Source organism: Ahaetulla prasina, chromosome 6 (assembly GCF_028640845.1).
Source record: "Ahaetulla prasina isolate Xishuangbanna chromosome 6, ASM2864084v1, whole genome shotgun sequence".
In the NCBI taxonomy this organism is placed as follows: domain Eukaryota; kingdom Metazoa; phylum Chordata; class Lepidosauria; order Squamata; family Colubridae; genus Ahaetulla; species Ahaetulla prasina.
In genome coordinates, this window is record NC_080544.1 from 77396695 (window position 1) to 77420534 (window position 23840).

General features: G+C 39.3%; 1 protein-coding gene across 1 annotated transcript in view; it reads left to right on the top strand.

Annotated features, from left to right (window-relative positions):
• Nucleotides 1–22097, top strand: part of COL4A3 (collagen type IV alpha 3 chain) — a 73787-nt gene extending 51690 nt beyond the window's left edge. Inside the window, exons 36-52 of the mRNA XM_058189232.1 lie at nt 446–535; nt 1332–1468; nt 1559–1685; nt 2128–2208; nt 3910–4008; nt 9743–9793; nt 10953–11135; nt 12004–12134; nt 12957–13029; nt 14305–14376; nt 14532–14651; nt 15750–15848; nt 16023–16235; nt 17109–17286; nt 17603–17717; nt 20961–21133; nt 21832–22097. Of these exons, the coding sequence (XP_058045215.1) occupies nt 446–535; nt 1332–1468; nt 1559–1685; nt 2128–2208; nt 3910–4008; nt 9743–9793; nt 10953–11135; nt 12004–12134; nt 12957–13029; nt 14305–14376; nt 14532–14651; nt 15750–15848; nt 16023–16235; nt 17109–17286; nt 17603–17717; nt 20961–21133; nt 21832–21916 (2027 nt within the window). The 3' untranslated portion in view covers nt 21917–22097. The remainder of the gene's footprint in view (nt 1–445; nt 536–1331; nt 1469–1558; nt 1686–2127; nt 2209–3909; nt 4009–9742; nt 9794–10952; nt 11136–12003; nt 12135–12956; nt 13030–14304; nt 14377–14531; nt 14652–15749; nt 15849–16022; nt 16236–17108; nt 17287–17602; nt 17718–20960; nt 21134–21831) is intronic.
• Nucleotides 22098–23840: the final 1743 nt, after the last annotated feature.

Here is a 23840-nt window from a genome sequence, read left to right on the forward strand (position 1 = left end):
GTTATTACCCATCAAACCTCAAAAATACACTTTTTCCAAAAGGTTTCCACAATTTTGGCCATTTTGTATATGTGTTTGTGCAATGGCTTGATATGATGTACAGATAGTTATCAATGATTGCATATGTGCCTCTGAGATTTTAATAAAAGGAACAATCTGGTTATGAATACATCTCTATGAATACATCTCTTATTAACTTGATCCAAATATGAATTCAAATGTTTGAATTATCAGACTTCTCCCAATATCTAACTATTATTATATTCCAGAGGTAGCAAATGAAGACAAACTGGAAGAATGAAAGCAATAAAAGAAACAACAATTGAGGGCTACAGTTTTTTTCTTACCAAAAATATTCTGAAACACACAGTAATGACTATTATAAAGATTTGTCAATCACATTTTAATCCTATACAATTAATCTCAACATCAATTATCTTTTTAGGAGCTAAAGGAGCTAAAGGACTTTCAGGAATTCTTGGAATCTATGGATTGCCAGGAGTTCCAGGAGACAGAGGGGACATGGGAATGCCAGGTAATCTTGTTAAAATATCTAAATTATCATTATAGTAATACTAATACAATAAAACTTTAGTTTAGCAGGCTTTGGATACAAGATTGTCTATAGACTGTATGCTTTAGATATGTAAAATTCCCACTCACATTTTATGCATGTGTAAAATACAAAAAATATGTATAATGTGTGCATTCTACTCTCATTTTACAATTAAATAAAATGCATAAGAAATATAAAATACTCATGCACAAAATCATATTTGGATTCAATGGACAATTTCACTTAATGAACATTATCCTCCTATTGGCTCATTGCACTCATGTAGAGTAATGATTGGATGACTGATACTGTAAGAGCAAGAATTCTCTACATTAATAATAAATTGAGTACAACTTTATTTTCACTAACAAGTTATAGAGATGTATAGAGGTAAATGTGAAGAAATGCAAGTACATAAATGTAAAATTAGTCGGGGGAAAGAAGAGGAAAGGAAACTCAACATAACGCCAATTGAATTCTGTTTGGAATAAGAGGAGATGGAAACCCTGACATGCTTTCAAGATTCTGGTGTTACTCTACTACTACTACAACAACAACAACAACAACAACAACAACAAAGAGTGGCAGTAGCTTCACATGGGTCATGACAGAAATTTTTTTTTTATAACTAAGCATTTGGAGATCAGATCAGAACTTATATCTCATTTAATATTTGCATTAGTAAACTTGATGATTTTGGATGGTTGGGAACTTCACTAATGTTTAAAATAAATCAAAGTAAAAAAAAAACCATTTCAATTTTATGTTGTTTCAGGTCATAAAGGGGAACAAGGTTCTTCAGGCGTGCCTGGATCACCAGGTATAGCAGGCCCACCTGGCTTTCCTGGTATTCCAGGGGATAAAGGAGAACCTAAACCTGGTACTGGGCCTCCAGGAAACCCAGGACCTAAGGTATAGAAAGCTGATGATACTTTCCTTGTATTAGGTGGTGTTCCGTTATTGGTCTTTTAGTTACTCTTTTATTTTGTTGCTACTTGCTAGGGTAATCCAGGTCTTTTTGGAGAGAGGGGAAGAAAAGGGGCAAGTGGATCACCGGGCCACCCAGGTCTTATTGGAGTACCTGGACTATCTGGAAACAGAGGGGATACTGGTTTACCAGGAATTACAGGTAAAATAGAATGGTGGGAGCAATCTTTTGTTGGCCAAAACTTTAAAAGCTTGGTAGGCTGAGGGTCGTAAGAGGCCAGTTCACAGACCTGAGAGATTAGATTTGTAGATTATCTTTTTTTTCCTTTGCTTTTTAATTAAGACATACTGTTTTGGAACTAATCCTATAGGTTTCATGTTTTTTCCTAAAAACGGCAGGTAGCTCTGCTAGTTTTTTAAATCTCAATTATGTTAGGCTCTGAGGAGTACAATTTAAAGATGGGGGTAACACCAGTATTCCATATTTGATGTAAGACATCAAGCAAAGCATCAAAAGTACCTTAAACAATGTGGAGAACACATAAGTACCTATATTCAATGAAGTAAAAAAGATGAATCCACTTTATTTTCTCCTTTACAATACCCTTTAAATATTTTGTCAATGTGTTATATTCTATTTATAGGACAACCAGGACCCGTGGGCAGTAAAGGTGTTAAAGGTAGCAAAGGACTGCCGGGACATAATGGTGTTAGAGGACGTCCAGGTTTGTAAATTCTTAGACACTTCCTTTTCTGAACATTCCCTATTTTTCACTGTTGAAAAATGCAACCATTTATTTTTTAACAAAACTAGTTATCTATCTAGTTATCTATCTAAAAAGAGAGCATGGAAGTCTAAACATCTATTTTATCTCTTCCAGGCTCTTTTATCTCTTATCTGAAAGAGAAATGTTTCTCCAGCATAATACAGTTGAGAAGCAGAGGTGGCTTATGACCTGTAATAATGCAAAATGCAATCCATCTCCCATATATCATGTTGCATACATGCACAGATACACAGCTTTGCAACTTATAGAAGCAGTGAAACCAAAGTAATTGAATATGTGACATACTGCTTTTTACCCGATAGATTTCCATATTGTCTTCTTTGGTTTGATATCATAGCTATTAGTGGGAATGGATCTGTTGTTAGTGGATATGACAGATGAACTAAACACTGCTGGAGTTGTTTCTGGTATGCAACTGCTGATCAAATCTATGTACTGCTCTTCTTTCTTTAACCTTCTAAATACTATCTAGATACTACCAGGGAAAAGAATATGGAAAAAAAATAGTGATGGTTGCTTCTTGCTGTTGTCAGCTTGCTCAGATATTAGCAAGATGGCAAATAAAGCTGTTTCTTCTTTGGGTTTTATCAATGAACACAAAAGATATGAGCAGTATGAGCATTATTAGTAAAGACTATAAGAATGGTCAACTTGTAGAAAGCCATAATCCATGAGAATAATAGGTATGGAAATCCAATGGCAGAGGAATCTAAAACATTAGGCGGAGCTAGAAGAAACATTTCACAAAGACATTAATTCTGTCTCTCTCAGCCTCTTTTTTTCTCCTTTCTATTCTCTTTTCTCTTTAGAAATCCACATGTTTCATACTCCAGAATAGAGTGATTTGGTAGAAGGAAATAACATAATTCAATAATAAAAGCAGCATTGTTTGTTTGGAAAAGCTATTCACATATCTGTGATGAAGAACAACTGGAAAATAGTCTCCTTCAAGGGTGGGCTGCTGGGGGTTCGCAGGGGTACAGAAAAATCTCTAGTTAAGATTCTGTGCAGTTCAGAGAACACCCAAATCCCACTCTTGGCTGGCCCTGCCCACCCCTCCCCTCCCTTCTCCTCCCAGGAGTCCCCATGCGGCCCATTTTGGATGCAGGTAAGTGCAGGATGCGCATGGAGGCTCGTGGAGGGTGAAAAACGGGCCTATCGGAAGTTCGGGAAAGCTGGAAACGGGCTCCTTTCCAGCCTCCAGAGGGCCTTCCGAGTCTGTGGAGGCTGTTTTCGCTCGAAGAAAGCCTCCAGAGCCCAGGGAAGGCAAAAATGCCCCCTCCACCGTGATGCAGGAGGCTGACTAGACCATACCCACCATGGGCAGAGAACCCCTTGCTAAAATTTTTGAAGCCCATCCCTGGTCTACTTGATATACTTATACTATCTTATAATTCAGAGACATTACCAACCGGTATTCTAGAAGGAAGCAGTGTTTTTCTACAGTGTTTCAAGGATAAACAAAATTTGATTTACAAGTATTAATGTTTCGACAACTCTAAAATGTATTTATTTTGTTTAGCAAACCACTCTCCCATTATTTTATGTTTGCACCATGGTATTAAGCAAATGTGGGCTTTTTTCCATTTTTGGAAATGCATATAAAATAAATACCTGTTTAAAATTTATTTTCCTCAGGTCCTATTGGATTGCCTGGTGAAAATGGATTAGTTGGTGAAAAGGGTAATCAAGGACATGATGGTACTTGTGGTCCACCTGGAGAAACAGGAGCACAAGGTTTTTATCGTGTTGCAATCTTTTTCATATTACCACAAAATTTGCTAATTTGGGGTTGTGATATCCCACCAAATTATTTTCATTGCTGACAAATGCTCAAATTTAATTTAATTGCTTAACCTTTAAGAAGACTATTTTAAAAGAATGGCTACCAGTTGCACCTTTGCTAATTTTTAATCATATAATTTCTATATTGGACATTATTAGAATTGTTATTGTTGTTAGATGCTGGATGCAAAACTGTTTCAAGTATTTTGTCTATTTCTCATTATTTAGCATATTGTAAAGATGATAAGGAACATAAAAATGGGATTTCATTCATTCTTAATGCTGTACTTTTAAAATGTACAGTATTTCAAATATGTCTTGTGTTAGATTCGGGCAATAACGAGGCAGGAGACCAGGATAGTGACAACAGCTCTTTACTATATGGTGAACCCAGCAACCAGTGCTCGGAAAAAACCTCTCTTTATATACAGTTTAGCCGGAGGCTTCAACCAATCAGCAACGTGCTTTTTCCTGCTCAGTTTTCCCTCCAAAACTCTTAAAGATACATTACACTCCTTCCCTCCCAGAAAACACTTTACCAACATTTACATTAAATTAACATCTTATTTTTCTACGTAATCACGCAAGTAGACTGGGCGTCTCCTGACTCTTTCGGACCTGCGCAATTCATTTTCTGGGAGTGAGTCGAGCTGACCGGAGGGACTGTTTGTTCCTCTCAGCTCCTCCTCTAGGCCATCCGGCCCTGGATTATTTGCAGAGTCGTCCCTGCTGTCTTCAGGAGGAACCGGTTGGTGTCGCTGGACCTCCTCGAACTCAGATAAGTCCCGCGTTTGCCCCGGGTTTGAGTCAGCTGTGGATTCAAACATTGGGTAGTCAGGGCCTGTTTCGTCTGTGTCTGATCTGCTGGTTATTCTTTTCCTTATTTGGTCTATGTGGCGCTTCCATACCCGGCCATCCTCTATCTCTACTAGATATGATTTTGGTCCTGTTATCTCTAGGATTTTTCCTTTTACCCAGGTCGGGCCCTCGCTGTAGTTGTGTGCCCACACTAAGTCGCCTACTGCCATCCCTCTTGTTTTACCGTGTGCCCCTTTGTAACCGTCTGGTGTGTAGTTTGGGTTTAAACGGTCTAGTGGGCACCTAAGCTTCCGACCCATTAATAGCTCTGCCGGGCTGCGGCCAGTTGTTACACAGGGGGTTCTGTGTTGGACTGCTAGGAAAGTATCGATTTTTGTTTGCCAATCGCCTGGCCTGATTCTGGACAATGCTTCCTTTGCGCTCCGAACGAAACGTTCTGCAAGGCCGTTCGTCGCAGGGTGGAAAGGCGCCGAGAGGTCATGCCGGATGCCCTCCTCCGCCAAGTACCCCTCAAACTGGGTTGCCGTGAATTGCGGGCCGTTATCGGAGACTACAGTGTCGGGCAACCCGTGGGTTACAAATAGGTGCCGTAGGACTGATATTACGGCCTCGGCTGTCATGGATCTCATAAGAATGATTTCCAGCCATTTGGAGTAGGCATCGACTACTACCAGGAAGGTTTGGCCGTGGAAGGGACCGGCAAAATCGATATGAATCCTAGACCAGGGGCCCTGGGGTCTCTCCCACTCCCGAATCGGGGCCGTTGGGGGTAGTGGTCTGGACTCCTGGCAGGCCTGGCATTTCCCTACCCTTTCAGCAATTTCCGTGTCCATTAAGGGCCACCACACATAGCTTCTTGCTAAACCCTTCATTCTCACGATCCCTGGGTGGCCTTCATGCAGGAGCTCCAATACCTTTTTCCTCAATTTCTCCAGGATCACCACTCGATCCCCCCATAGCAGACACCCCCCTTGAGCTGAGAGTTCCCCACGTTTTTTTACAAATTCTTTAAAACGCTCGCCCGGCGCAGCGGGCCAACCTCTTTGTACCCAACCAATTACAGTCCTTATTGTAATGTCCTTGTACGAAGCCCGAGCCACCTCCTTGGATGTGACTGGGCCAGAGTCCAAAGAGTCAATTAGCAGAACGGGTGTCCCCGGAGTGGGGTCTTCGATAGTCTCTGGTAACGGGCATCTGCTCAGGGCGTCCGCATGCCCTAATTCCTTCCCTGGCCGGTGTAGTAATTTGTAAGAATACGCCGCTAGGAAGATAGTCCATCGGGTCAGTCTGGGCGAAAGTGCCACGGGCGTTGGGCGGTCGCCTGCCAACAGGCCTAGCAAGGGTCTATGGTCCGTGATGATTTCAAAATCACGACCAAATACATATTCATGGAATTTCTTTACCCCGGAGACTATAGCCAAGGCTTCCCTATCTAGCTGGCTATAATTCCTTTCAGCTGATGACATTGTTCGGGAGTAATATGCAATAGGGGCTTCTGTGCCATTTGGCAACCTGTGGCTGAGCACAGCCCCCACCCCATAGGGAGATGCATCGCAGCTTAACACTAATGGCAGCGTGCCATTGTATTGAATAAGGAGGCTATCACTAGATAGGAGGTTCTTTACCCCTTCGAATGCCCTAGCTTCCGCCTTTCCCCAAGACCACACAGCCGTCTTTGCTAGTAATTTGTGAAGCGGTTCGGCTATTGTTGCCTTATTTCTTAAAAATACCGCGTAGAAATTGACCAGACCTAAGAATGCCTGTAACTCCGTTTTGTTCTTTGGAACCGGGGCCTTTCTGATGGCCCGTACCTTGCTTTCAGTGGGGTGAATCCCTTCCCTGTCTATCCGGTAGCCCAAGAATTCCACAGATTCAACCCCGATCTGGCATTTGTTCAGTTTAACTTTGAGACCGGCAGACCGGAAAATGCCCAAAACTTTTTGCAGCCTTACCCCTAATTCCTCTAGATTCTCAGCGGATACCAATACATCGTCGAAGTATGGTACCACCCCTGGTAGTCCTTGCAACAGCCGCTCCATTAGGTTCTGAAATAACCCTGGAGCCACACTAACCCCAAACTGTAACCGGGTGCATTTAAAGGCACCCCTGTGCGTCACAATTGTCTGCGCTTCGGCTGTGCTGCTATCTACAGGTAACTGTTGATAGGCTTGGGCCAAGTCTAGCTTGGCAAAAATCTGCCCTTGCCCCAATGAGTGTAGTAAGTGCTGTACCACCGGAACGGGGTAAGCACTCTTTTGCAATGCTTTGTTAAGCGTTGCCTTGTAGTCAGCGCAAATCCGGACCGACCCGTCCGGTTTGACTGGGGTGACTATAGGTGTCTCCCACTTTGCATGGTCAACTGGCACTAGAATTCCCTGGTTTACTAGCTTGTCCAGTTCCCGGTCAATCTTGGGCTTTAGGGCGAATGGGACCCTCCTAGCCTTTAACCGAATAGGGGCAACTTGTGGGTCTAAGTTAAAGGACATAGGGGTCCCCGTGTACTTGCCCAGGCAGTCTTTGAAAACGTCCTCAAACTCCTTCATGAGTGCGTCTTTGAGGTCGACTTCGTTTCTGAAGATTCCAGTCACTCCCATGCCCAATGCTCGGAACCAGTCCAGTCCCAACAAGCTTGGCAGGGTTCCATCAACTATGGTGATGGGCAGGGTTTTCTTGTATTGTCCATACTCGACGTGGACGGACGTTACCCCTCGAACAGGGATGCGATTCCCTTGGTAGTCTTGTACCTTTAGTTTCTGTGGTTGCAGCTTGCGCTTCGCGATGGCGGGTAAGGCTTTCACGAGAGTGTCCCAGGACATGATCGTGATCGATGAGCCGGTGTCCACTTCCATTCGGCACGGCACCCCCTCAATGTGTGTTTTTGTGAAAATCTTTTTTTCTAGGCGTGTTGATGCGTGACCCACTCTCACGGCAGTCTGATTCAACTTCGCGCCTTTTTTGAATTGACCAATCACGGGCCGCTTCGCCGTTCCCGCGCTCTGATTGGTCGGTTTGAATTTTTGGCGGGAAGGTTGGGGCGCTCGGCAGGCCTGTGCTATGTGCCCCTTCCTTTCGCACCGCCGACAAGTCGCATCCTTAAATTTGCAGTGTTGTCGTTGGTGTTGCCCTCCGCAACTCGCGCATTCGCCCCGGTCTTCTTTCTCCGGCCTCCCGGTGTGAAAGACTCCTTCCTCTTCCTCACCGTCCGACTCGGCCTGGACCTCTTCGTTGTGGACCGGGGTTGATTTCGCTCCAGCCCCTGGCGCGATCGGCTTTTGTAGGGTTTCCGCCGCTTGGGTAGACATCTCGTGAGCCCTGGCTTCGTCCAAGGCGATTGCCAGCGTTAGGTTGCTTCTAGACAGCAGCCGCCGTCGCAACCGGATGTCCCTGACCCCACAAATGAGCTGGTCGAGCAATGCGTCTTCCAAGTCTCGGTACTCGCAATGGTTCGCGGCTTTCCTCAGGGCTGCCATGTATACGCTGATGGACTCGCCTTCTCGCTGCATGCGCTGCCTTAATTCGAACCGTTGCACAAACTTGGAAGGCGTTGGTGCATAATGGGCTTTCAACGCAGTCTGCAGAGTTTGCCACGGTACCGACTGTACCGGCGTTGGCTCCGACAGCGATTCTGCGGTGTCGAAAACCTCCGGACCGCAGTGGCTCAGGAAATACGCTCGCTTCCTGTTGTCCGAGACTCCTTGAAGTTTGTTCGCTTCGAGGAAGCACTCGAAACGAGCCATGTATGACCCCCATTTCTCCTTAGCTGGGTCGAATGGCGCTGGCGGTGTGTAGCTGGACATCGCTGCTTTCCGCCCCTTATTTGCTGGGTTCGCGTATTCCTGGTGAATTCAGCTCTTTTCCTGGCGCTCTTAGCCTCGAGATCCCACCCTCGTCGCCAGTGTTAGATTCGGGCAATAACGAGGCAGGAGACCAGGATAGTGACAACAGCTCTTTACTATATAGTGAACCCAGCAACCAGTGCTCGGAAAAAACCTCTCTTTATATACAGTTTAGCCGGAGGCTTCAACCAATCAGCAACGTGCTTTTTCCCGCTCAGTTTTCCCTCCAAAACTCTTAAAGATACATTACATCTTGGAACAAGAATGTGAACCAGTTATATATTTATTAATAGCAACTTGGAACTACTTTGCAGCAATGTGGAAATCACAATATGTATTAGCCATGTTGGAACTATTTAAGCAAGTAACTCCTTTGTTAAATAAATTTATCAAGAAATAAATTTAGACAGTTATTGAATGAGTTCATAGAAAAAATGGATTTTATTTAGGAATCTTCAGAAAATAAATTTTCAGTATAATATTCAGCCATATTTCTTATTATTACCATTATAATATGTTGTTAGTTGCAAAGTTGTGTCCGACCCATCGCAACCTCATGGACAACCTTCCTCCAGGCCTTCCTGTCCTCTACCATCCCCCATAGTCCATTTAAGCTCATACCAACTGCTTCAGAGATTCCATCCAGACACCTCATTTTCTGTCGTCCCATTCTTCTTTTGCCCTGAATCTTCCCCTGAATCTAAGAGCGTTCCCCTGAATCTAAGAGCGTTCCCCTGAATCTAAGAGCATTAGGCTCTTCTCCAGTGAGTCCTTCCTTCTTGTTAGCTGGCCAAAGTATTAGAGTTTCATCTTCAGGATCTGGCCTTCTAAAGAGCAGTCAAGGGTTGATCTCCTCTAGGACTGACCGGTTTGATCACCTTGCAGTCCAAGGGACTCCCAGGAATCTTCTTCAGCACCATAGCTCAAAGGCCTCAATTCTTTGGCACTCAGCCTTCTTTATGGTGTTGTAATATAGTGCCTTTTAAATTTTAATTTACTTTTGAAATAAAAAATACATTATCATTATGTAGGTTTTCCGGGGCAACAAATTCCTGGCACTAAAGGACTTCCTGGACCTAAAGGTAAAATTATACTGCATATCTTATTTATTTAATTTATTTATTTTTATCCCATGTTTATTATTTTTACAAATAACTCAAGATGGTAAACATAGTCAACATACTTCTTCTCTTATTTTCCTCACAATACAACCTTGTGATGCTGTAAATTCATAATATAGAATTTGAAAAATCTTCCACACTGTATATAAGAGCTGTGGTGGCACAGTGGTTAGATTGCAGCTTTGCAGGAAAACTCTGCCCACAGCCAGAAATTAAATTCTGACACAGCTCAAGGTTGACTCAGTCTTCCATCCTTCCGAGGTCAGTAAAATGAGGACCTAAATTGTTGGGAACAATATCAGACTCACTAAGGGGCTGGAAATATAATTGCATAAAATTTTTCAAGTTCTGTAATAAGAAAATCCAGGTTGGAAAGCTAGACAATTGTTTATTATTTGCATATATTTTATAAAACACTTTTGATATTTGTAGCCAACAATTGGGTGGATATTACAAAAAGAAAAAGAAAGGATTTTTTAAAGAATTATTCCTTCCATCCTTCTAAAAGGAATAATTGTTCTTATGAGGGAAAATTGCTATAAATAGCTGTTTTGGTACCACCCAATTACAATTAAGATTTTCCTGAATACCTTAAGATAGCAGATAGGATGCTAATACTAAGTGCTAAGGTATGTATCACACACATAGACTTTTGCCTATGTTTTCTTTTAATAAAATTAGTAGTTTTATTTTGTCTGTTCCAGGATTGACTATATATTGCAGGTTATCCTAACTGGAAGAGTCAGAGTAGAGGAGCTGAATATAAATGCTTCAGGATTCCTGGATTGTTTACTCTTGGTTGATAGGTCATCACATCATCTGATTAGAAATGTAGTAACATTAACAGTGATTGTTATAAAGAAAGTAACTTCTAACTCACAACATATGATCCAACATTATAATTCCTGTAAGTGGAAAGTAGATTGTATTACCAGAAAGTATATTCATGGATAATACGTGGAAAGGAACACATTTGTGGAGAGACCAGTAATGATGGATACAGTTTATATTTTTTGACATCACTAGTTTAGGATTTTCAGAATTCTTGGAACAAATCATAATACTCTTAAAATATAATGACCAATATGGTCTTAACTTGATTAAAATATTCATTCCCAAGGTATCAAAGGAGATATGGGAGTAGCTGGTTTTCCAGGACCACAAGGCTTTCAAGGTGTTATGGGAGACCAAGGACCTGATGGACCTCCTGGTTTACCTGGACCACCAGGACTTCCAGGAAAACCAGGGAGTATATTTAGCCCCAAAGGAAATAGAGGTCCTCCTGGCCCAGATGGAAATCCAGGTAAGAAACCATTATTATATAGCAACTTTAACATTTGCTTTGCTGCAATTTATCATTACAACAAAATAGATGCAGTTTTATTCATTTCTTATGCCTGATCAGGTTCATCATGAATCTTTTCCTACTTTCACTTTAGGCATTTTTCCCTCTTCATTTAGCTGCTCTGCTTTACAGTTAAGGAGCCAAGCAGCTGTCTTCTGTAGGGAGGACATTTGGGAGCATATGTACCAATTGTCCAATAATCTCTGCATTTAATTTAGCAACATAAGAATAGCCTTGATAGATCAGACCAAAGCATATCATGTCCACCATTTTTTTCTGCATATCGGCAGAGATATTTTTTCCCCATTTTCTTTCCTGCAAATGTATTTGGAGGCAAGATACATCCAACCTATCTTTAAGACTACTAGCACTCAATAAACTTGTCTTCCATTAACTTAAGGCTATTAGTGGTTGATAGACTTGTCCTCCATTAACTTATCCAATCCCCTGTTAAAGCCTTCCCGTGAAGTTAGAGAGAGGAATTTATGAGACTTGTGGGCTACTGTTTCAATGACAGGTTTTGTCTATGGCATTCTAAGGAACTCTTTCTCCTGAGGTACATACAATATTATTAATATTCCACAAGATTGTATTAGATCAAAAGCCTTTAGCCTGTGGTGTGTTAAGTGTGTATGTGTGGGTGTTCTTCTTGGCAGCTGCCTGTGGAAGTGGAACTTAGTATCAACTTTGCAGATTTAAATTGAAAAGTGTCATACATACATTTATGAAGGAGTTATAAGAGATGGAATGTGTATGCATATAATTTAACACGATTCTTGGTTAATATACTATTCCCAAAGGCATGTACTTTCCCCATGAAATATAGGTGTTCCTGGTAGCCCAGGACCTGCTGGAGTCCCGGGCTACAGTGTGAAAGGAAACAAAGGTGTCCAAGGAACAGATGGAATTCCAGGCCTGCCAGGAATGAAAGGTGATGATGGCCCACCTGGTATGCCAGTAAGTTAAATAAATATCCTTTATTAGTCATTCATTGTTTTTATATTTTAGACTTGCAACAATGCAAATTTGTTGACGAGGAAAGATATCACATTTTGCAAAAATGACTAAACCTGAGCAATCAGTTTTTTAAAAAACAGGAATTTTATTCTGTTTCATTTTTCTAGCTATCAATGCAGAATTAGTGGGTGTATTAGTGGGTGTCACTACGCTGGTGAAATGTCCTAAGATTTTGTTGTTGTTGTTGCCGTAGATGTCACTCATAGATGGAATAAGCTGTTTCATTTCTGTTCAGAGCTAACTGCTGTTAAGGTATGGGAGCAGGGAAGCTCAGAGCAAATACAAAAAGAATTTTCATCCCACGTTCATTGAAATATGAGTGTTTAGGATAAGGGTAATTTTTCTTCTGTTGAGGCCCTCATTCTTCTGAGAATAACATTTAGAAGACTGTATGTATAATAAGGAATATAGCTATACTTGTATTTCGTTGTTAGAAAAGATAACAGGTTCCCAAATCATTAAAAATTATTAAGAATCCAGGGAGGTATCTATACAGGAAGGTGGCTATTTTAAAATTAGAGTTGGATTAAATAAGTAATGGCAAAGAATTGGTTTCAGTGCTACTTTTACTTTTAGTGAGACAATAAGGCCAGCAGTTATGATGATTGAGTTTATATTCTCCAATTTTCCACTGGCAATGCTTCTGCTTGCTTGAGTTTTTTGTGTTTTTTAAACTGATGTGCATTCTCCCTCTACTCTGCTTCCAAAATCTATTGAAGACGGGTTTAAACTGATAAAGATTATTTTTACCCTGATTTACAGGGAATTGAAGGTATCCCTGGTTATCAGGGCCTTGATGGTGAGCTTGGCTTTCCAGGATTTCCAGGAATAAAAGGTATTTTCCTATGTTATCTAATTTTAGAATGCCATATTATGTCACTCATATATGAGTGAATGAATGAAATATAAATTGGATACTGCAGAGAGAGAACTTTTTCTGGACTAAGAGAACAAATGGACAAAGTTTGAGTTGTCCATTTGTTTTTAGCTCTTAATCACAACAAAGACCTTTTCCAGGATGATCTATATAGGAGCTTGGTTTAATGCAACTCTGGAGTTGTGATTTCTTGCAAAGATTTTACAAATTGACTCTTAAGATATAGAGAGCAGTGTGTCTGTTTCCTTGCCATTTTTCCCGAGTAAAAGTTTCAAAAATGAACAAGAAAGCAAGATAAACAGAAATCACCTCCTCATTATTGTCACTGCCTACATGCTATGAGAGATGATGTGAACATGTATTTTTACATGTGAATCTTCTTGTTATCCTTGAAATCAAGCTGGATTACGTTTTATACAATTTATAAAGTAGGAGCTAGCAGGCAAAAAGCCTTAAATTTAAACTTGGGATTCTAAACCTAGAAAGAGACCCACATTAATTACAAAAAATAATAATAATAATACTCAAAATTTATGACTCTAGAAAGGAAAAAAGGGGCCTATTTCAAAAAGAGTCAAAACAGGTTATACATTCTTGCTAGTTGCCATGGAGATTCTCAGCCAGTGATCGCTTTTGACAGTGTATTCAAGGAATTGGATCCAGTTAGGAAAATTCCAGTGTAAAATTGACCTGTTTCTGTCTTGGGTGAAGTCTAAAGATTCTTTCTCTGTGTCTCGTTCTTGTTAGCTTACTTCCTTGACAGGTTGGCCATTAAATATAAAGATTCAAAACAAGTATTTCATAGCTGTTTGGATTGAAGACCTTCACCTACATTTATATGTTTGAGACATACTAGGCGATAATATATATGCTTATATATTGTATAATTATTTCATGCTTATGCTTATACATACTGTGTGACAAAATAAATAAATAAATGAATGAATGAATGAATGAATGAATGAATGAATAAATGAATGACTGATGTAGATATTTGTGCAGAACACTATTTGTACTGAATGTGCATCTTTGTGCATATTTCTTTGATGATAGATCCTACTATATTACCAAAATCAAATAACATCAACCTCTGCCCCTAAAACTGATAAAATGATGTAGAATAGTAAATTGGGATATGCATTCCCATAGTTATGTGAGCTTCATAGAATTCACAAGTATTCTTTGGCATCATAATCATATAATTCCTGTCTAATAATAGGATCTTCCTTTTAGGAGAAAAGGGTAACCGGGGACCACCTGGAGCAACCGGAATAGCAGGGCCTCGAGGGCCAACAGGACTACCTGGTACCAAATATACTGGATCCGTTTTACTTAATTGAATTGGATTTGTAATATTATTTGCTTATAAATAACTGTAATTTTAAAGAATGATAATTAATCTATAATTGTAATTGTACATAGATAAACAAAGATCTCTTTGTTTGCATCTTCATTACTAGGCCAGCCTGGAGCATTTGTGAAAGCAGTTTCTTTCCCAGGAAGCCCAGGACCTGCTGGACCTCCAGGAAACCCAGGAAGCTCAGGAGATCCTGGTCCCCGTGGGTCACCTGGTCTCCCAGGTACACATTTCCTTTCCTCTATTTTAATGTTTTTTCAACTGTGGGAACTTGAAGATGTGAAGACCTCGACATTTTGAGAGTTAAGTCCAGGGGTGAAATCTACTTACATTCTTTACTGGTTTGGAAGTGCACATGCCGCACGCGCTCGCTTAGTTTGCACATGTCACATGCGTGCAAAGACCTTCTGCGCATGCGCAGAAGGTAAAAAACACATTACTTCCTGGTTAAAACCAGGAAGTAATGACAGCCGGGCAGGTGGGCGGAGCTTTGCTCCGCCATTGCTATCGGATCGCTGAACCACCAGCCACAATCGCTACCAGATCATGAGATCCGGTCAGAACCAGGAGCATTTCACCCCTGGTTAAATCCAATATCTTCAAAATGCCAAGATTGGAAAATGCTGCTCTATTTGAAGTACCGTATATACTCGAATATAAGCCGATCCGAGTATAAGCCGAGGTCCCCAATTTTACCCCAAAAACTGGGGTAAACTGGGGACTCGAGTATAAGCCGAGGGTGGGAAATGAGGCACCTACCGGTTGGGGAAACCCTCCCTCCCTCAGCTGAGAAGGCTGGCGGCTCCCCCGCCCCGCCCTCTCACTGCACCGGCAGGGCTTCAGTCCGGTAAAATGTGAAAAAAAGAGAAAAAAAAACTCGAGTATAAGCCGTATATACTCGAGTATAAGCCGAGGGGCTTAAAAAAAAAAAAACTTGAGTATAAGCCGTATAGACCCGAGTATAAGCCGAGGGGACGTTTTTCAGCACAAAAAATGTGCTGAAAAACTCGGCTTATACTCGAGTATATACGGTAGTCTGATGTGGTGATTATTGTCCCAGTGTTACTTGGAGCTCTTGGCTAGGATGCCTTTCTGTCATTTCAGTTGTTAGGAAACTCAAAAGCTATGCTGGAAAAACTCAGAAAGAGAACACCTGCATTTGAAGTTGTTTCTGGGGGAAATACAGAGGTCTAGTTATTACTAGCTATTATTCGGGGCTTGTCTTGCAATAAGTTTACATCAAATCTTCTCCAAAATGATCCCTTCCTTTTAGGTACGTTTTGCATATATGTTAACATTTTTCTTCTATTCATCAATCCAGGACCTCCTGGTACAATGGGCCAGTCAGGCCGTCGTGGTACTCCAGGTAGATCTGGACCACCTGGACCCAAAGGAGAAAAAGGATTTCAAGGGCAAAAAGGTACTACAATAAGGAGTGGTGGACTTATAGGAAGATGTAATGAAATATTTGGATTTTGTCTTGTACCTGGCTACAATAATCACGGAAATATTGTGTATATTTGACACCGAGTTTGTAGGTGGACAGGTTCATAAATATTTTTAATTATTATTTTTTAAATTGATTTCTGCGTAGGTTTACCTGGATTGCTTGGATCTCCTGGTATAAAGGGACTTCCTGGATTCCCAGGAAGCTGCATACCTAGTCCAGTGAAAAGAGGCTTCATTTTTTCCCGGCATAGTCAGTCAACAAACATTCCTACATGTCCATCTGGGACAACTCACATCTATAGTGGTTACTCTCTTCTGTTTGTTCAAGGAAATGAACAAGCACATGGACAAGACCTCGGTACTTTTATACTTTGTTTTATTTTTTTCTTAACAAGCTGCCACATAAAGTTTGCTGTGCAAAAGCAAGCATTTCATGTCCTGGTTAAAATAACAAATCCAACAGTGCAATTCTAAACATAGGTCTTAACTGGTGAATTCCCAGAGAATTGTAACTACATCTGCATCTTAAGGATGAATCTTCCCTCTGCAGCACTTTTAGGGTATAGAAGATAGTGTATATATGAATTGTCCAGATCAAAGAACTTTATTTCTGGTATTTTCATCTCTTAATCAGAGTTTTGGTCAAAAATAACTGCCAGCATAAGCAATAGCACTTAGACTTCTATACCATTTTATAGTGCTTTACAGCTCTAAGCAGTTTACAGAGTCAGTATATGACCCCCAGCAATCTGGGTCCTCATTTTACCGACCTCAGAAGGATGAAGGCTGAGACAACCTTGAGCTAGCAACTTTAAGCATTACTCTTTAATTTCTTTATGTACTGTTTTAGAACTCTATGAGCTGATTGTTTCAAAATCCCTGAGAAAACGAGAGGAGAAAAAAAAACATTGTCACATTAACAAATGTATAAGTTTTCTAGCTATTTTATTTTAATGCACGTCTTCCAATTGTAAATTAAACATTGATTTACTTAGAGCAAGGATACCTCCAAAGGAATTAACCCAAGAAAGTTTTCTCATCCCATAGTTTTTGATATTTCCCTGTTAAAAACCTTCACTACTCTTCCCCCACCCCCAAATTGTCTCTATTGTAGTATTTCCCTATCTTGAATGGATTTCATCTCTACTAATATTATAAATATCATAGCATACCTATAACACAATAGGATACTTTATTGAACTTACCAGAACTTCTCTTCTGAATCATCCAGGTACAACCGGTAGCTGTCTTTCAAGATTTACTACTATGCCCTTTTTATTATGTAATACCCAAGCGGTCTGCAGATTTGCTTCTCGCAATGATTACTCCTACTGGTTGTCAACAGAAACACCAATGCCTGAAGATATGGCACCAATTTCTGGAAGAGCTTTAGAGTCCTATATTAGCAGGTAATTTTTCCTACTTGATTTCCTCTTCTAATTTCTATATAGATATTTATTTGATACATAACATTATATAAGAAACACTAAGCAGATAAACTGTTGGTTTGCAAAAACAAAACCAAGATGCATAAGTGATTTTGTAAAAATCACTTATAATTTTTTATGAATAAAAAATTATTTAATAATTCATAAATTATGAATTATTCCATTTCTGTGTGTTCTGCTGGCAACCTGGCCTATTAGCACTTTTCTTCCAAATTAGTTTGTCTGCTGCAGTTTGCTTCTCCCTTTTCTTCATGATATGTTTGTCTTTCACTTGTAGATGTGTTGTCTGCGAAGGTCCAGCAATGATGATAGCAGTCCACAGTCAAAAAACTTCAGTTCCATCCTGTCCTCAAGGCTGGCAATCTCTTTGGAAAGGGTTTTCTTTTGTTATGGTAAGAAAATAAATAAATAAATAAAAGTACTTTTTTTTTGCTTGAAATAAATGATTCATTAGGCAAGAGATTTAAAAAAACAAGCTCTGAAAGTGTTCAGTCAAAATGATATATTTCATTTTATTAAGCTTTATTATTGAAGTGCTGTGGGGGAAAACGTACAGTGTTAATTAATTAGATTCTTGAAATCCATTTCACATGTAAGCTGCATCTACACAAACAATTTATCTTCCCCTCCTCTTCTATCTCTCTTTCCCCAATTTTAATTCTATGACAGTTTTGTTATTCTCTGTCTCTTATGAAACGAGCTGCAGTTCATGCCTTCTAATAAAATGTGTTACTTGGAAAAGGTGCCACCAGATTCCCAACAGATTGGTTGGAAGCTTTACCAAAAACAAAGCAGCTGCAGCAATACTTTGCTAGTTCTTTAAATCAGGCTATCAATTGCAGCATTATGGTTTTTACAAGGGATGTCTGCCTGACCCTCTGCCCTTCTATGGATCATCAGCATTCTTCATGCCCATCTATCCCACACTGCCTCAAAAAATTCAAAACTTGAGACCAGAAATTCTTGAGGAATCTGTTGTTCTGTTGGTAAGGATCTGATAAGGAAAGGAAAGGAGTCCCTGCGGATTTTATTCCACTAGGCACTCATCTCCATTTCAAGGCCATTGAGCCATTGCTTCCAAACACATTTCCACAGTCATGTGGACAGCATGATGTTGCAGAGCGCTGTTTCCTCCCCACTGAAGTGGTATCTATTTATCTTCTTGCATGTGCATGCTTTCAAACTGCTAGGTGAGCAGGAGCTAGGTGAAGACGGGTGCTCGTCCCATTGTGCGATGCTCACTTGAACCCAGGCTGTCAGCTTTCTAGCTGAGAAGTCCAACGTCTTAACCACTGAGCCATAGTGCTATATTAAAGTCAGCAGCTTGTCCAGTACCAGAAAAAAAACAAGGGAAGTGTCTAGCAAATATGCACTTGCACAATTTAAAATATTGCTGGTAGCAGTTGTGATATGTTAGGGGCTGTATAATGAGTTGAGAGAATAACTTTTGGAGACTGAACGAAGAGCCACAACTAAAGCAATGTCAGACACAAGATATCTCAGCCACAGAAGGAATGGGATGGAGAAAGCATCTCAGAAAGAATCTTCCCTAATTCTATTCTATTTTATTATTTTATTTATTTGTCAATCATATATAAGATAACAGGTAAAAGTATAAACATAGAGTAAGTAAAAAAAGAATATTAGGACAGGACGGTAGGCACACGGGTACACTTACGCACCCGCGTGCCCCAGAAAATAAAATTCCCTGGAAAGTAAAAGCAAGGGAGGGGAGAAGTGCTTACAAGATTCTGTTACTGTAATCTTACAATAAAGATAGTGTTAGTATTCACTAGACAACCTATGACCTACTGGGTCATTGTTTCAAAGATATTTCTTTAAACAGAGAAACAGAATGTTCACATGTGGGGAAAAATCAGTGGGAGCAGGAGTGACCTACAACTTCCTGTCAGTTCTATCACTGAGTTCTCTAAGGAGAAGCTGGCCGAATGTTAGAAACTCCTTCCTTCCTTTTTTCCCTCCCTCCCTCCCTCCCTAATTGCTAAATTTAATTCCATGGGAAACATGGATCCTATGCATTTTGGATGCATTCTGTACATTAGTCCATTTGAGGGACATTGGTTGAAAATATTTTGCTCTATGATGCACCTTTTCATGAAGTTAAAGGTTACAGATACAGGAGTTATAAGGCAGTACATAGTAGTTTATAGTTTACTAGTAGTAGATGGTTTTGGTTTCTTGTCTGGACTATCTTGAAGATTGACGCAGATGCAGCTTTTTAAAAAAAATCAATGTGTGGAAAAGGGTATGTAAGAATTTTATGGCTATGTGAGCATTTTTATAACCATATGTTGTTTTTTGATAGCTTAGATAAGCCTAGCACTAATCATGAAGTCGGATAAGTGCTTTTTCAAATGATTTACCATTGAACTATGAAAGTAACAAAAAGGAAATTATTACTGTACCTATAGATGGTTTTTTTAAATCAGCCTAGAAATTTTAAAGATTATTATGACAAAAATATAAGAGGATCTTTCGTATTTTTTATTTTTTATTTATTTATTTATTTATATTTCTATACCGCCCTTCTTTGAAGACTCAGGGCGGTTTACAGCCAGAATAAAATAATTACACAAAAGTTTAAAAAACAGAATAAATCTTTAAAAATCTAATTCAATTAGCCAAAATTAAAAATAATGAAATAAAATTGTAAAAAACAAGCCCCAATAAAACTCCCGTTAAAATTATCATTAGGCCAGCCCTGCTCGATGAAACAAAAAAGTCTTGAGCTCGCGCTTAAAGGTCTGGAGGTCAGGGAGTACACGTAGCCCCAAAGGTAGTTCATTCCACAGGGCAGGTGCCCCCACAGAGAATGCTCTTCCCCTGGGAGTCGCCAGCCAGCATTGCTTAGCTGATGGCACCCTGAGGAGGCCCTCCCTGTGAGAGTGCACAGGTCAATGGGAGGTTGTTTGTGGCAGTAGGCGGTCCCGTAAGTAACCCGGTCCCAAGCCATGGAGTGTTTAACAACTAACAAATGTTAGTTAGTAATCATAACTGTTCTTGGAGAAAACTGCAGTAATAAAAAAATTATATAATTTTTTTAAAATTTTATAAACAAACAAACATTTAATACATCAGTCATTCCTTCCGTGTGACATCTCGGTGTTTTCTTCATGGCACCGTCTTTTTGTTGTTTCTTTTTCTTCCTTTCAATTTGATCTATTACAATTTTTTCACAAATACAATATTCTAATTATACCATTTTCTTACATAACTATCAATTGCTTATCTAAATCTTTTTTCTAACCAATGATAAAATTGATCCCATATCTTAATATTTTATGTGGTAATAAAATTTGTAAGATTTAAAAGTCACAAGAATCCCCACAAGACTACGTTATGTTTGTATGATTATACTCCAGCCCAAAAGGGAAAAAGTTCCCAAAGGAAAAAAAGGATGCATTATTAAAAGTATCTGAAATTTCTGTTGTTCTATGATGCTACAAATCCTACCAATATTAGCAAAAACTACCAAATTGCTATGTAAAAATAACCTGGATTAATTCTTTGGAGGTTTAATATTCTGAGATAAAATTATTATTGGAAGTCTAGTATTCCTTATGCACAGATTACTAACCAAAACAGATTTTTATGAAAGTCATTTATCATTACAGTATACGGGTGCAGGCTCAGAAGCTTCTGGCCAAGCTTTGGCATCTCCAGGATCATGCTTAGAAAAATTTCGTGCCCTTCCATTTATTGAATGTCATGGCCGAGGAACATGTAATTACTACTCAAATTCCTACAGTTTCTGGTTGGCTACACTAGATTCAAGAAGAATGTTCAGGTATTTTTATTTACACTACTCTCTCTGTGATGCAACTTAAAATGAGTCGGTTCATTCTTTCATTGTACTGTAATATGCTACCAATTGGGCAATTCACAAATAAAACGGATATTTCTATCTTTGTTTTGATACCTACCTGCCAACATGGGTGGTTTCAAAATTTGATAAATACACTGTTTTATAACAACTGTTTTACTGTCAGGGCTGCATGATGCTTTTGATTCAAACACAAAAAGGTGTTTTGGACAATGTGGAATTCCTGCCATCAATTTAATCATCAATAACTTTTCTCAGGTCACCCTGAAGACTCCAAGGGGGGAAAAATCATTATTTTCAAGAACTACAGAGAAATTCTACTTGAGGGCATGTGGTTTATATCAGTGATGGGATTCAAATAATTTAACAACTGGTTCTCTGCCCTAATGATTTCTTCCAACAAACAGTTCACCAAACTGCTCAGAAAGTTAACAACCGGTTCTCCTGAAGTGGTGCGAACTGGCTGAATCCCATCACTGGTTTCTATGCTCTACAGCACCTCTCTTCAAATGCAAAGCACTTCATAGTCCTAATTATTATTTTTACTTTTTGTACTTTGATTTAAATACAGGTGACTGAACTGATGTAGCATTTATTAATTTAATGTTTAAGGTATGGGAATTCTATTTTATTTAAAATATATTATTCTTATTTATATTAAGGAAACCAGTGCCACAGACTCTAAAAGCTGGAAATATGGAAAAAATAATTAGTCGCTGTCAAGTCTGCATGAGGAAACCCAACTGAGCAGAACTGTCATCTGAAAATGACGTTTCAGTTTTGTTGCCAATGGAAAAAAATCCTGAAACTAAACCAAATGCTTTTATAAACTTTTAATATGTACTACAACAGTACAATATTTGTACCAAAAATCAGAAAATCAATGTTGTGCAATAATGAAAAGTGCAATATTTTTATTGTTTTATTTTGCTAAAATAAACAAAAATACCATCTTAAAAGAAAGTATTGGAATATAATTTTTTTTTACTTATTTGTATCCCGCCTTTATTATTTTTATCAATAATTCAAGGCAGCAAACATACTTAATACTCTTTTCTCCTCCTATTTTTCCCACAACTTAACGCTGCAAGGTGAATTGGACTGAGAGAATGACTGGCCTAAAATCACCCAGTTGACTTTCATAGCTAAGACAGAATTAAAGAACTCAGTTTCCTGGTTTCTAGTCTGATGCCTTAACTACTAGACCAAAATTTTTGATGTATTACAGGTTTGCCAGTTTCTAAACACTAGTAGTAATGGAGCCTTACATATTATAAACCATGGTATCATCAATCTTTTAAATGAAAAAGCTATAGTTCCCGATTGTGATCTTGTGCTTTTCCAACTACTAAATGGAGTCAATAGCTATCATTCGATTACCGTATATACTCGAGTATAAGCCGAGTTTTTCAGCATGTTTTTTGTGCTGAAAAACGTCCCCTCGGCTTATACTCGAGTATATACGGCTTATACTCGAGTTTTTTTTTTTCTTCTTTTTTTCACATTATACCGGATGGTGCAAACTTGGCGGGCTTTGCATTAGGAAGCCCTGCGGTGCAGTGAGAGGGCGGGCGGGAGCCGCCAGCCTTCTCGGCTGAGGAGGAGGCTTTCCTGACCGGTAGCTGCCTCATTTCCTCCTCGTTTATACTCGAGTCCCCAGTTTACCCCAGTTTTTTGGGGTAAAATTGGGGACCTCGGCTTATACTCGGATCGGCTTATATTCGAATATATACGGTATGTATTATTCAAATCAAATATTATGTAAACAGGTATTTTGGCACTATATTAAAGGATAATTTTTAAAAAAATGAATAAAACATCTTTGAATGAAGCTTCTAAACTACTACCTTCATTATTCACTCTTCCTTTGGCTAAGAAGTGGGAAATTGCAGCATTTTACTTCAGCTCAATGCCATACTTTGTTACTATCTGGAAAGGAATTCCCAGTATAAGAACATGTTGATTATTTAAATACAATTTGCAACTACAACTTTGTTCCAGTTTCCTGCCACATATTGAATTCTTAAAATTTTTACAGGCGCAGCAGTGGCAGGGAGTAAGAGCTCTCCTTCACTGGAAGATGCAAATAATTGCTCCCTTGCATATATTGTCTTATGCCAACTCAGTCCATTTGAAATCTGAACTATTCAATATAATGCACAAACAAAAGAAATTGATTAATTTTTAATAAGCTTAGTGTAATGTATGAACATAGCTACTGGGTTTCTTTCACTGCAACTGCAGCCATTGCCAATGTTACTTCATTTGCCCACCAATCTCCTACTGTACTGAATAACACATATACCAGTAAGCATTATTATATATAGTGAACTTAATTCCCAGCTCCTAATAATATGGACTCAGGAATGCAGCTTCATTAATAAATTGGTGATTCTGGATTAAATCAGAATAAATTAAAAATGCTTTAGTCTCACTAAAATCAGTTACGTAAAACAGAACAATTTACTGTACAGGTAGTCCTTGACTTATGACAATTGAGCCCAAAATTTCTGTTGTAGGTGAGACATTTGTTAAATGAATGTTGCCCCATTTTACGACCTTTCTTGCCAAAGTTGTTAAGTGAATCACTAACTGTTAACATCATGCTAACTTTGCTTGTCAAAAGGTTGCAAAAGATGATCACATGACTTTCAGACCCAGCAATGGTCAT